Below are 12,143 nucleotides of genomic sequence, written 5' to 3'. Positions count from 1 at the left end.
CCTAAGAAACTTGCTCCTCAGCCAATGACGGTGGCATGACAGCTTCAGAGTTTCTGAGCCTGCATGCAAGTCTGCGGCGTAAAGTCTCTAGCAATGGCCGGGGACTGTCAGTACTCCGTACGCAGCGTGTCCATCGGGGTCCGTTCTGGAAGTGCCGGCGTTCTCTACCTAGGTATCTACTATGGGATCCACGGTGCTCATCCTTCCCGGCCGTCCCGCTGATGCCTCGGTGGTACCGGCCAGCTCGAGGCTTGGGGACTAGGCGTTGCCCGGCCCCTCGTACGTAAGTGACGAGGACTTCAATCTGCCCGGACAGGTCTGGTGCTACAGATTCCATCGAGATGCTGCCCTGGGCAGGCAGTACACTTGGTACTATGTACGGAGTAGTAGACAACTGGGATATGTAGTGCTACCTGGGGTGGCCGCCCGCCCAGCCCCAGAATCCGGGGTACCGGTACATGGGGCTGGTGGAATCAGCGACGTCAGTCCGTTGCAGGGGTTCTCGCTTACAGTGGATCGACGGATCTGGGGAAGGCCCAGGGGTCTTGGACGCGGAGGGGTCCAGTCATCCAGTCACACGACACGACATGCCCAGGAGAGCCCTCTGAAAACCTTGGAAGGTGCCTAGGTATTGTGTATGTGCAACTGCACAAGACGGACACGGTTGCAGTCATCGCAGCATCGCAGCATCGCATCAATTGGGTCTGCAGGCCGAGCAATGCTGGCCGGGTGGATTGCCAGATTGCGTGACGGGCGGCCCCAAACGGCCAGGGCTTCTGATGTCATGCCACGACGTCCGGCGATCGCGTGGTCGACGGTAACGGTACACCGTAAGTCCCCGCCGTCCCCCAGTACGGGGGGTCGTGGTCGCCAAAAGAGGGCAGCTGAATGCCGGCTGCCGGCTCCGTACCTGAAACCATCAGATTCCAAGGTTGTTAATTGCTCATGTGCCTGACACTTGGCTTGTCTGGCCAGGTTGACAGCCCGGGGCAGGTACCCAGGCAGGTACCGTGGGAGGTAGCTGTACTCCGTACGGGAGCTCAAGCTGGCAGCGGAGACCACCCCGAGCAGGGGCACATGATCACTTCATAGAACAGAGTCGAATCAGCCCATTGGTCCCTGGCAGACAAGCTCCTGCTCCTTTTTAAATGGAGGCAGAGCTCCCTTTCCCCTCCGTCGTTGTTTGTATCTGAAAGGCTGTCTGTGTCAAGACAAGACTCCCAGCTCCGTGTTGTAAACCTGCGCCCTTCAAACAACGTCCACCTGCCCCAACCAACTCTGTCTCTCACCACCAACTCCCTCCCGATCTGAACATTCAGCATCTTGACTGCCGGACTGCCTCCCCAATCAGGTTGCGTCGAGCCCAGGCCATCTGAATCTTTCGCATATCTGGTGCATTGACATCACGCGACCTCCCTTTGTACGTACCTCCAATGGGGAAGCTCGCCCTCAAACCTTCAGAGCTCCCTTCCCTGGGACACAACCCCGCATTGACATCTGGCGCTGACTGAACATCATCTAGAAAACGGTCCTGAATCCTTCTAGATCCATTCATCCATCATCCATCATCCATCAACACTCCCCATCCATCCCACTCGATCAATCACCAGTGAGTCTGCCCTCTTGTCTGGTGTAACCGCAGCAACAAGCTGGCCGTCCCATGTTGGGCACAGTCAGCCCTTGGGGGGGGGGGACCGCAACGGGATATCCCTCAATTAAGAGAAAGAGAGAATCAACGTCATTTTTCGATCATGACCCAGGTGGACGCTAACCAGGCTCGATTGATAGTGACTCGTTCTCACAAGCTCAACGACAAGGACCACGCCGGCCTGGCCAATGGCACTGCTGCTCCTGAGGAGCATCTGCCTCGCTACTTCGCAAAGCATGGTCACGTTGGTGAGGATCCCAAGAAGGTCAAGAAGAGTGGCGGAGGAAAAGGCAACTGGTAAGCTCCCCTCTGACTCCCCCATCTTCGTTCCCTCCCAGTTGCTGCGGACCTGAGAGCAAGCATTTCTGCCACTATCCCCTGGTCAGATGCTGCATCACCACGATGCGTGCCCCAGATCTACCGGTGGGTTGGTGCGAGGCTTTGGAAAGTGGTACATGGTCACACAGGACTCGAGGCCGAATCTCCTCCATCTGATTTAGATATTGATTGGTATGTGATAGGGGAAACCCTGGTGATGAGGTCCTTGACGACCAGTTCAACTTCTCCAACGCCCGCCGTCGATCCAACTCGTCCGGCTATGCCAACAACCTCCAGGACTTCAAGACCAAGTTCGAGTTCAACGAGCCCGAGCCCGTCTTTGAGGAGTCGGTCCACGGAGCTGAGGACCCAGAGCTCACAAAGACCGACACTGCCTCCACCGCCTCCACCGAGCACTCTGCCAAGAGTGCCTAACTCCCTCATCCACACGATGAGAGAGACGATGAGGGTCTTCCACACAAGTCATTCAGGCGTTGCAAACAGAACACTCACTTTAAGGGTATGGCGAACGGGGAGAGATTGATGAGCTCATGATACGAATTGTACTTTTCCTTTCGGTGGGCATCGGTTGGCTGGTTCTGAGGACACGGTGGATATTTTGGCATCTGGTGGCGTCTGAATTGGTTTGGCTTTTACCCTCATCGTACACAAACATGATGCTCACGGCAGATGGCATCTTCTGGTGACACCGCCGCTCACCAGGCTGTAACTCTAGGGCTCATTGAAAGCCGTACCTCAGCAATGAAATCATGACTGCACGGCTCCGTGCTCGTAAATTCATTTGATCGTTACCGTGTTTTATGTGGAACTATTAACGCCGTATCTAAATGTATAGGTCTGCGCTCATGTGAAGCAGACAGCCCTTTGTTTTTGAACCCTGTTGATACATGATCTCTAACGATATTACCCGACGAGTCTGGTGATGGTTTCCATGCTGTATTCCATCAGCGAGATATCCCTCACCGTTACGTGGGCCTCCTTGAACTCAGAAATAGCATGGGCGGCCTCCTTGCTCTTGGCGCCCTCAACCTTGATTCTTTTGATCCTGATGGCATCCAGCTGGCCCTCTTGGTGGGCGGAATTTACAAGCCCGTCGATGATGCGATATGGTACCTTGATGGGGATTGTGACTGCACCGTGCTCGTCCATCAGGTACGGCACCCTGAACTCGGTCGGGCCATTTACATCGAGAGGATCCTTCTGTTCAAAGACTGCCGTCTGGGTCTTTGGTGGCAACCGCCGGTTCCTTGACTGCTCTACCAGCCACGGCGGCAGCCCTGACAACTTGGCCTGCGCGATCGTGAGCACGACCTCCCTCAGGGTCTCAGGACACTCGACGGCCTCGACGTCCTCGAAGATGAGCCTCTTCTCGTGCGGGTTCTTGGCAGTGATGGCATGCGTCCACAGGCCCGTGTTGCTCGCCCCACGGTCGAGCTTGACGCCCACGGCGCGAAACCTCGCCGCCAGGTCCTGGGCGGTCCACCCCTCCGGGTACAGCGTCTTGTCCCTGCCCCAGGTCCCGCAGGCCCAGTCGACCATGGAGTCGGCCTTGGACACCTTGGGCGCGTCCACGACGAGCCCGCGGTCCAGGTCCTCATGCGTGGGCTCCCAGCCTGCGAACTGCAGCGGCGGCACGAAGACGCGCCTCTGGAGGGCGCCGGCGAGGAGCTCGGCGCCCTTGTCGGCAAGCATGTCGTGCAGCCCGCGCACGTCGCAGCCCTCGGGCACGGGCAGGCCCGGCCAGGGCGTCTGGGCGAGGACGGAGCCGCGGTCGTAGTGCAGCTCGTGCAGGGTCTGCAGGGTGACGCCGACGTGGGCCCGCCGGCGCAGCAGGGCGTGCTGCAGGGGCGCGGGCCCGCGCAGGTCGGGCAGCATGGACGGGTGGACGTTGAGCCCGCCGAAGCGCACGGAGCGCAGGATGCGCGGGGGCACGAACAGCCCGAAGCTCACGGCCACGATCAGGTTGAAGGGCTGGTGCTGCGAGTTCTCGTGGGCCGCCGGGTGCCGCAGCACCTCGCCCGTCACATGGTGCCGCACGTGGCCCGGCAGCGGCAGCTCCCACCCCGTGAAGGTGTCGCGCTTGTGGACCGGGAGCCCGAGCACCTCGGCCAGGTCGAACAGAGGCCCCGTCGCGATGCGCTTCATGCCCCGCCCTGCGGGCTTGCCCGGCCGCACCAGCACGTCGATGGACCTGATGAGCTTGGGCTTGTCGGCCTGCAGCCTGTGCAGTGCCCTCAGGGAGGGGCAGCTGAACTCGTCTGAGCCGCAGAAGAGGATGCGCAGGGGCTCGGTTGGGGGTAGCTTGCGCCATGGTCCGTATGGGCTCTTGCGCGTCTCGGCGGGCTCTTCTTCTTCTTCTTCTGCTGCTGCTGCTGTTGTTGTTGTCTCAGTCGGTATTGATGACGATGATGAGTGGCGGATGCCTATTGGGCATATTGGGTTGGCGTGAAGCAGACATGCTTTAGAAGCCTTGGACCATGGGCGCTGGACCATCAGCCTGCGTGTTGATGGTGCCATGGTGAGGCGAAGAACCAAGGTGAGCTTAACAACGGCTCATGGTCGGATGGTGGGGCGGCTCGGATGAGTTCAAGCAGAAATCAATGCCATCAGGATTACAGAGAGTGCGCCCTCTGTCTGTTGGGTTGTTTGCTTTAAACCGTGGCGACAATTTGGGTTGGAAATGGGTGGTGATGACTTTGGTTCAGATACAATTTTATGTCCTGTGGAAAAATATCGACGTTCGGCTACATACAGCGATCGTACTGGAATCAAGCGGCGGGGTGGCCAACATCCGCACTCGACATTGCTTCTTTCTTTCACCAATCGGTCCTTGGGTTGAAAAGTGAAGCATAGCAAGCACGTGAATAATCAGAATTCAATCCTATTTACAAGCAGTTCAATGGACTTGGAGCCGGACATGGTTTATCTCGCCCGTGATAGTGGCCTGGCCGGACAGACGCATTCCGAGTACGGCTTACGCGGGTTAAGAAGTGACCTTCCTGCGCACAGGCAGACCATGCCACCATGCTATCACAAATTTTCCCGAGATACTTTCGCGCGTCCACATCAACCAGCAGATCACTTGAGTGAAAGGTCAGAGGCACAATTAAAGCGTGTTTGAAAGTTTGCCCAACACAGGCCAAGTTCTGGTGCGCAGAGCCTGAAATAAAATCCATTTCGTGGGACCTCGGCTTACACCAACTAACTGCTTAGGTATCAATAATTAGGAACTTAAATCAATAAACATTAAAAGGACCAACACTAATTATCATAGGCTGCTCTGAAATGTTACTATGTCTCATTTTGAACAAGTAGTTACAGTTGCTGAAGAAGAGGACCGAGGGGTCCAATCGTAAAGTCGTAAGAACACGAAATAAAGGAATAAGTACAAGATCCTTGTTTTCAAGAAACATGGGGAAGGAAAGTTTTTGCGAAAGCTAGAGCCAGGGTCCGGTCTCATAACCTTTAAAAAGTCGCACCTCGACATCAGCCCGTAAAGACAGGCGGCCCAGGCGGCGTGTAATCCGACGGAGCATGCTCGGTATAGATGTTGAACACTAAGCCCGGGTCATCCTTCTTGTATAGCGCCGTACCAACCACGCCCTCGGGGGCCGCCGTGCCGCCGCCCTGGACGTCCAAGCTCACACACTGGGGGTAGCTCTGGGCCTTGCCCTCGTTCTGGGCCTCGTGCAGGGCGATGGTCTCGTGCCTCAGTACATACTGCCCGGGGGCGATGGACGCCGGGATGGTCGTCGTCCATGAGAAGTTGTTGGCGATCATCTGGTCGGATCCCCATGTCCCCGGCGGCTTGGACCCGTCGACGAGCCCGACCTGGTCGATCTTGAAGAATTTCAGCTGCGTCTTGTCGACGTTGGCGCAGTCGTTGCCGGGGCACGCTGCCAGGTAGTCCAGCATGGGCCCGTGGTGCGACTCGGGCCAGTTGCTGGTCCAGAACAGCGTTACGTTGGCACCGGCCTGTACTGGGGCTGTGATCGGGGCTGGGGTGGCGCCGATGTGGCAGATCACATCTGGGCTGGTGATGTCCTCGACGAAGCCGTTAGACTGGTCTTGCGGTATGGACCAGCCGACCACCTTCGGCGGTGGATTCTGGTATTGCTGGCTGGGGCTATATCCTTGGATGCTTCAAAAATGTCAGCCAAGGTTGGACTGAGATATGGGGTTGATTTTGCGTGGACTTACAACTTCCCGTCTATCTCAATCCCTGAGACCGTCCCGTGCGCGTTGGTGTAGCCGCTGAAAAGCAGGGCCCCCAGGACTAACCCCGAAGAGTACATCTCTGCTGTAGGTATGAATGTGATGTTCGACAAGGATCATGTGCTTATTTGTATAGAATAGAGAACGGGTGTCTTTCCCACCAGGGGGACAACTCAAAGTAGATGGCGCGAAAGAATGCAGACCGGTCTGGATTCCATGAGAGCCCGGAAGGGAATAGAGGTGGTACCTCGTCTGGATATATACGGGTGTGCATTGCTTCATCTGAGTCCCATAGGAACTGTGAGCCATCGGTAGGTATGTCTTCTCGTCCCCACGCTTGCCGTTTTCAGAGCGTGCCGAGAGCGAAAGAGGCTTGGACCCTCAAACGCAACATTTCCGTGGTGGAGGGGACGGGTCGTCCGATGTTGAGGTTTCGACACCTGGGGTTTTAAGTGTTTCGAACCGCCCAAGAAGCTTATCTCTGATGCTTCTTTTATTCTCCTAACCTGTAAGGGCAAAGTTTTGTCAATTCAGATGATACTGGGAAGGCTCCTTTGTGGACTCGCATGACTGGATAGAATAGGGATACGGCAGTGATTGCCAAGACCAGACCTCGGTCAATTCTTCCGAGGCTACAGATTCGTTCAACTCTATCTGCAAGGCAACGGTTTGGTTCAGATGGCTGTCGCCGTCCTGCAACATGTTCATCTCAGGCTCACGATGTGTGAGAAATCCGCCTTGCGGTTGGCCGAGCAGTTGCCTAGTCATCCCGAGGTCCCTCTTCTCGGACTACCGTTCGTCGAATCGAATATACCGAGACCGTTGCGACGCCGCACACTGCCAAACGAATTGGATGGCAGTTCAGTCTCCAACTCAGCCTTCCAACGGCATCTTGTGCCCGTGCGGCTGTTTCCAGCACTGCCCTCCTGCATATTTCCCGACTGGTCGCTGAACCTTGCGCAGATCCACATGCTCAGCAAACAATGTCGACAATCTCCCGTCCTTTCAGTTTGGCGAGCGATCGAGCACCTGGTCACCGTGCAAGGGGGCCCTCCTAAGCTCCTCGGCATGAAAGTTATGGTTTCATGCCGAGTCGCGGGCTCAGCCAGGGAGCCGAGGCGGAGTTTGGTTGCTCCCAAGGCCCGCACACGGCGGCTCACACATTTGCGATGAAACCGCACTTATGGCGGGGGTAAGTGCCTCGATACCTTCCGCTCGCGCGGGAAGAGCGTAGGATAAGTCGAACTCTGATCCAAAGAATGACGTTGTGCCGAGGATGCCTATCATAGCAGCTCGAAGTCATCCAGCTTGTCTCTGTACTGCATGATGTTACGCTTGATCTTGCTACCGACGGACCAAGTCACGAAGTCCTCCAGCTGCCGGGTGACCAGAAACGCGGGGTCGGCTACGATACGTCGCGGTCAGTCACGTCTCCGAAGAGGTCAGGTAGCGCGCCGGGCAGTCGTGGGCCATGACTTACTGACAGTCTCCGTGCCGACACGGACGTGTCCTTGCTCGATCATCTTGGTGGCAGCTTGGACGGTCTCAGCCATCCTCAGTCGCGTCACTGCCAGAGGTGTCAGCATGAGGCTCGCACGGGAGTGCACGGCGCTATAAACGCCGACAGTCGAGGCCCGAAACTTACTGACGACAGGAAGGCGCCGCCGTGCAAAGGCAGACACAGTCACACCGTGCTCCACGGAGCTCAGCTTAGAAGTGGACGACAGGATGCCCATGTCGTAGACCTTCTCCAGCAAAAGCTTCTCATGCTTCCTTCGCACTTCGTTCTCCGGGGGCATGAGTGACAGCCGGTGGGCAAGCTGCCGCAGTGACTGCAATGATTTTCGTTAGACGAACGGGCTCAGGTATCACCGTGGACCAGAGTGCACTCACGCCGCACAGTCTGTTGTACTTGTTGTAATCCTCTGGCTTCTGGATCATGTACCGCCGGATCACGTTGTGGTCGCGGTGGCCATTGTCCTGCTTGTAGGTGATGAAGTCTGTCTTCTTGAGCAGCTTCTGCTCGTGATGCTTGAGCTTTCTGACCATGTTGCCGGATTTTGCAGTGACTGAGTGGTCGATACGAAACGGGGCTTGATGAGAGAAAGAAGTCGTTGATGTTTCCACGCTGCCAATTTCTAGTGGGTCAACTTTTTCAGCGGGTCCAGATGTCGGCACCGACTCGGCCCCACCTAGCTGCACCCCGGCCTGCCGCAGAAAATCCGCTTAGAACAACCCGGCCAGAGAGGAACGACGACTTGGACGTCGCCAGTCGACTTGCCTCAGCTTGCAGCGAGTGGCTCGACCAGACAGCCACGATGCCACCAAGACTCTCATTGCAGCCGCTTTCGCGGCAATTGAAGCCCTGCACCCTCCAACAGAGGGTCGCAATTTCTTCGACATCCAGAAATGGAGCGCGTACGTTGCAGACCAGTCTCCAATCTCCCCTCCTAAGATCTAACCGACCTGAAGGCTGACTACCCGAGCAGTGAAGTTCACCAGCCCGAGCGCGACCAAGGAGCTCATGGAGATGGACGAGGGCAGCAATGGTGGCAGCTCGGGTCTGTCGCCTGGCCAGCCCGGCCAGCTCACGGGAAATGACCGTCTTACAAGCCTGTTGGAAAAGTCGAACGCGAAGCAAAAGATCCAGTTCAGAAAGGACGACTTCGCGCAATCGGCGAAGGAAAACACCAACAGCGCGAACCTGGCGCGGCAATCGACGCGGAACTGGAAACCCGGCGACATCTACGCGCCGCATGACCTGTCCCCGCAGGAGATGAGGAAGTGGAAGGCGCCCAAGCAGCCGAGCAAGGACATTATAGACATGCTTGGACTGAATCCTCTGGATCACTATAGGGTACGTCGCTGTCATCTCTAGGCCGAGAAGCTGGCATTACCACGTGTGTCTCTATCACACTGAGAGGTGGATGGCTCCCAGCCGGCTCAGCCTGGCCCGTGATGGCTGCCCCTTGATGTTCTCTGGGCTACGCTGACCCGGCTTACAGAACTTCTCCATCATGTCCGAGTTCATGACAACAATGGGCCGTATCAAGCACTCGAAGGAGACTGGACTACGACCGGTGAATCAAAGGAAGATGGCCAAGGCCATCAGGAGGTCTATCGGCATGGGGCTGCATCCTAGCACCCATCACCACCCAATGATCCTCTTCCGGAACAACGGTGACCAAGCCCCAAGATACCAGAACGCCAAAATACCTGATCCTGACAGGCAGAGGATCAAGCCTGTATGATATGGTCGGTCTCGTGTACAATCAATTGTATTTGCCTAAGAGGTCCACCTGATCCAATGTTCAATTTGCGGTGTACCATCAGGCGCTCTCATACTGCGCCGCGCGCAGTCTCTTCGTCTTCAGTGGTATTCGCTCAGTGCCACGAACTGTTTTGACCAAATGCTTGTTCTTGGACAGCCCCACCCCGAGCTTCGGAAACTCGAGAGCAATCCATTCGCGGAACTGGCTTTGCAAATCTAAATTCGTGAAGGCGTTGAAGGTCTCGGCGACTCTGCGTAGGTTGTTAGTATTGAGTGCATCGGGCTCACACCACACCCCAACTTGTGACTTACGTGTTCCAGTCGGGTTCTTTCCCATAGGTGGCCTCCATGCCGATCAACAACGCCTTGACGTCTTCCAGATGCCCTTGGCCGGCATTCATGACGATATACGAGCAGTAAACGCCGATGGGGATCTCGATTTCCATCCTGTGCATCTTGTCCCATATTCTCTTGGCCTTTTCATCACCGTACGGCAGGACCTGACACACGCGGAAGACAATGCTCAGGCTGGTGTAGCTCGGGCCTTCTGCTGACATGGAGATCTCCCGCCAGAAGTCAAATGCCTGCGAAGGTTCATCGCACGCGGTGTATGCAAGCATAAACGCATTGTAGAGCTTCGTCGTCGGCTGTATCTTCGTGTCCATCTTGAACATGTTGTGGATCATCTGCACGCTCTCCGCGTCCGGACAAGCCCCTAGCCCTTCCAGACAGGCTACATAGGTGGGAAGGTCGGGCCGCATGTCGTCGTTGTCGTGCGCTCGCATGTGTCCGAAGATGTAGCATGCCATGTCGGCACGCTTGCGGTCGAAAAAGCTCTCCATAAGGGCTACCCGCTCTTCCCGGCTGGCCTCTGGGAAGAACTGCCGCAAGATGTTGTAGCAGTCCCATGCACGTGCCGTGCTTACGTCGCGGTCCTGGCAGTACTTGAGCAGGCTGTCCAATATGACTTGCCGGTCCTCCATACTGAACTGTTTGACATGAAGACTGAGTGTGTCAATCACTTCGTGAGCCTTGTCGTTCTTGAGGAACATCAAGCATAGCGCCACAACTGTCTCGGGCTCCAGCTCCACCTCCCGTCTCTCAACATGGGTCAGGACGGCCAGGACTTGATCGTAGTCCAAGGGAGTAGCATGGCATAGTTGCCTGATATACTGGTTGATGGCCTTGATGGCCTGATCCGCCAAGGCGGTGCAATGGATCAGGTCAGCAAAAGCTGATGCTGCACCGACCCCATCCTCACCAGTGGTTCGCGCCTGCAAAAGCAGTGAGTAGGTGGCTGCGTTTGGGCGTAGCCCCAGCTCGAGTGCTAGACTATTTATCCGCTCGGCAAACAGAGGGTTGCCATGCTCAACTGCTGCTGAGAGCAGGCCGTTGATCGTACGAGTGTCTGGCCGGACCGAATCATTTTGCTCGTTGGTCTGGATCATGACGTCGATCATACGCCTGATGTGGTCGATGTCTTTGCCTTGGTAGACAGCCCACCTTAGTATCACGTCCCACCAGGCCTTGGGTGGATTGGAATCGCAGAGCTTCTGCATAGCCTTCTTTAACCAATCCGGCTCCGTTCTCGTCCGAGCTGAAAATTTGATGAGTGCCACGTAGGCGTCGGGCGTTGGCCTCAGGTCGTGTTGAATGGGCCTTTCGAACCACTCTCGGAGGCCACCCTCGCCGTCCGCGTCGACATTGCTATAGAACGATGTCATCATCCCATGGAAGAAAGGAGAATAACCATAGCCGGAGTTGAGTAGGTCATGCGCAAAATCCCGTAGTTTGACCTCGTCGCCCTCTGATGCAAGGCCCTTGAGAACATGGTAGCGAAGAACGTTTAGTTGTTTCGTCCCTTTCGAATCGACCTGAGGATAAAGATCTCGAAATTCCAAGAGAGTGTCCATCGCCGTCTTCGTAGCGTTCTGCCTTATGAGTACCAATATATAGCGTTCCAGATCATCCGAGGTCAATTCTTCGATCCTTTCTCTCTCGTCGACAGGCCGGCCGGAGTATTTCAGGCCATTGAGCTGGTGGTAGAGCTTTGTCGCGAGCTGTACATGCTCCGTGGTGCGGCCGCGACCCGCTGGCAACGAGACGGCATACAAGGCTTTCTGAAGGTCCTCCTTGGTCAAGCTGGCTTCGGCCACCGTATTCTGCAAATAATCGACAACCAGTCTTGCGCAGAAGGCTTGGGTCGGGTTGAGGGGTTTCTTGCGCATCAGCTTGTACTCGAAAAAGGTGCGGAATGCCTCGACCAGCTCCTCCCTGGAGGGGAGCTGGGTATTCTCCACAGACCGAGCTCGGAACTCGACAAAGGTGGCGAACCCTGGTTCGAAGCCGCCCTGTTTTATTTCTCTAGGGGGCTTTTTGAAGAGGTTCATCTTCATAAACGTCCGACGGGGCGGGGTCCTGGCTGCCGCACGGTGGGAGCATATCGAAGTCGGTCGAGATGAGCTCGGGAGGGCCGGTCCTGGCGCAGAAGACAGGCCATGGCAGGCCACCAATCTTTGGTACACATTGCGCGTCGAGCTCGAGCGCATGGTGGAGGAAATGTTCAATCCAGGATTGTTGGCCTGCGCCACAATTAGCACGTACCGCGACGGCCGAGGCTTGCACCAAAGCAGCGATTTACCTTAGCATGTTGCAGACGATCAATTGGCA

At 56.3% G+C, this 12,143-nt stretch overlaps 6 protein-coding genes across 6 annotated transcripts; 2 read left to right on the top strand and 4 right to left on the bottom strand.

The window, feature by feature from the left end:
• Positions 1 to 784: 784 nt before the first annotated feature.
• Positions 785 to 2,401, top strand: KVR01_001623 (uncharacterized protein; the record flags this gene model as incomplete). Its single annotated transcript, XM_044784891.1, has 3 exons — positions 785 to 830; positions 1,789 to 1,945; positions 2,170 to 2,401. 3 exons carry the CDS (start codon positions 785 to 787, stop codon positions 2,399 to 2,401), a joined length of 435 nt encoding a protein of 144 aa, XP_044649578.1.
• Positions 2,402 to 2,890: 489 nt separating this feature from the next.
• On the bottom strand, positions 2,891 to 4,504 carry KVR01_001485 (methionyl-tRNA formyltransferase; the record flags this gene model as incomplete). The annotated part of the gene is made up of 1 exon (XM_044782828.1): positions 2,891 to 4,504. The coding sequence occupies one exon, from the start codon at positions 4,502 to 4,504 to the stop codon at positions 2,891 to 2,893; it is 1,614 nt and encodes a 537-aa protein (XP_044649440.1).
• A 969-nt stretch (positions 4,505 to 5,473) lies between these two features.
• Positions 5,474 to 6,282, bottom strand: KVR01_001943 (uncharacterized protein; the record flags this gene model as incomplete). Its single annotated transcript, XM_044794114.1, has 2 exons — positions 5,474 to 6,128; positions 6,188 to 6,282. 2 exons carry the CDS (start codon positions 6,280 to 6,282, stop codon positions 5,474 to 5,476), a joined length of 750 nt encoding a protein of 249 aa, XP_044649898.1.
• Positions 6,283 to 7,485: 1,203 nt separating this feature from the next.
• KVR01_001087 (snoRNA-binding rRNA-processing protein IMP3) lies at positions 7,486 to 8,251 on the bottom strand (the record flags this gene model as incomplete). Its single annotated transcript, XM_044794618.1, has 4 exons — positions 7,486 to 7,607; positions 7,683 to 7,769; positions 7,848 to 8,034; positions 8,096 to 8,251. 4 exons carry the CDS (start codon positions 8,249 to 8,251, stop codon positions 7,486 to 7,488), a joined length of 552 nt encoding a protein of 183 aa, XP_044649042.1.
• A 269-nt stretch (positions 8,252 to 8,520) lies between these two features.
• KVR01_001186 (mitochondrial 37S ribosomal protein RSM18) lies at positions 8,521 to 9,453 on the top strand (the record flags this gene model as incomplete). Its single annotated transcript, XM_044785395.1, has 3 exons — positions 8,521 to 8,620; positions 8,692 to 9,059; positions 9,208 to 9,453. 3 exons carry the CDS (start codon positions 8,521 to 8,523, stop codon positions 9,451 to 9,453), a joined length of 714 nt encoding a protein of 237 aa, XP_044649141.1.
• Positions 9,454 to 9,531: 78 nt separating this feature from the next.
• Positions 9,532 to 12,022, bottom strand: KVR01_001389 (uncharacterized protein; the record flags this gene model as incomplete). The annotated part of the gene is made up of 2 exons (XM_044782395.1): positions 9,532 to 9,724; positions 9,786 to 12,022. The coding sequence occupies 2 exons, from the start codon at positions 12,020 to 12,022 to the stop codon at positions 9,532 to 9,534; spliced, it is 2,430 nt and encodes an 809-aa protein (XP_044649344.1).
• Between the last annotated feature and the right edge of the window lie 121 nt (positions 12,023 to 12,143).

Source organism: Diaporthe batatas (assembly GCF_019321695.1).
Source record: "Diaporthe batatas strain CRI 302-4 chromosome Unknown Contig00002, whole genome shotgun sequence".
In the NCBI taxonomy this organism is placed as follows: Eukaryota; Fungi; Ascomycota; class Sordariomycetes; order Diaporthales; family Diaporthaceae; genus Diaporthe; species Diaporthe batatas.
Note: the sequence above shows the minus strand (reverse complement) of the source record. Positions and strands in the feature narration are given on the sequence as shown.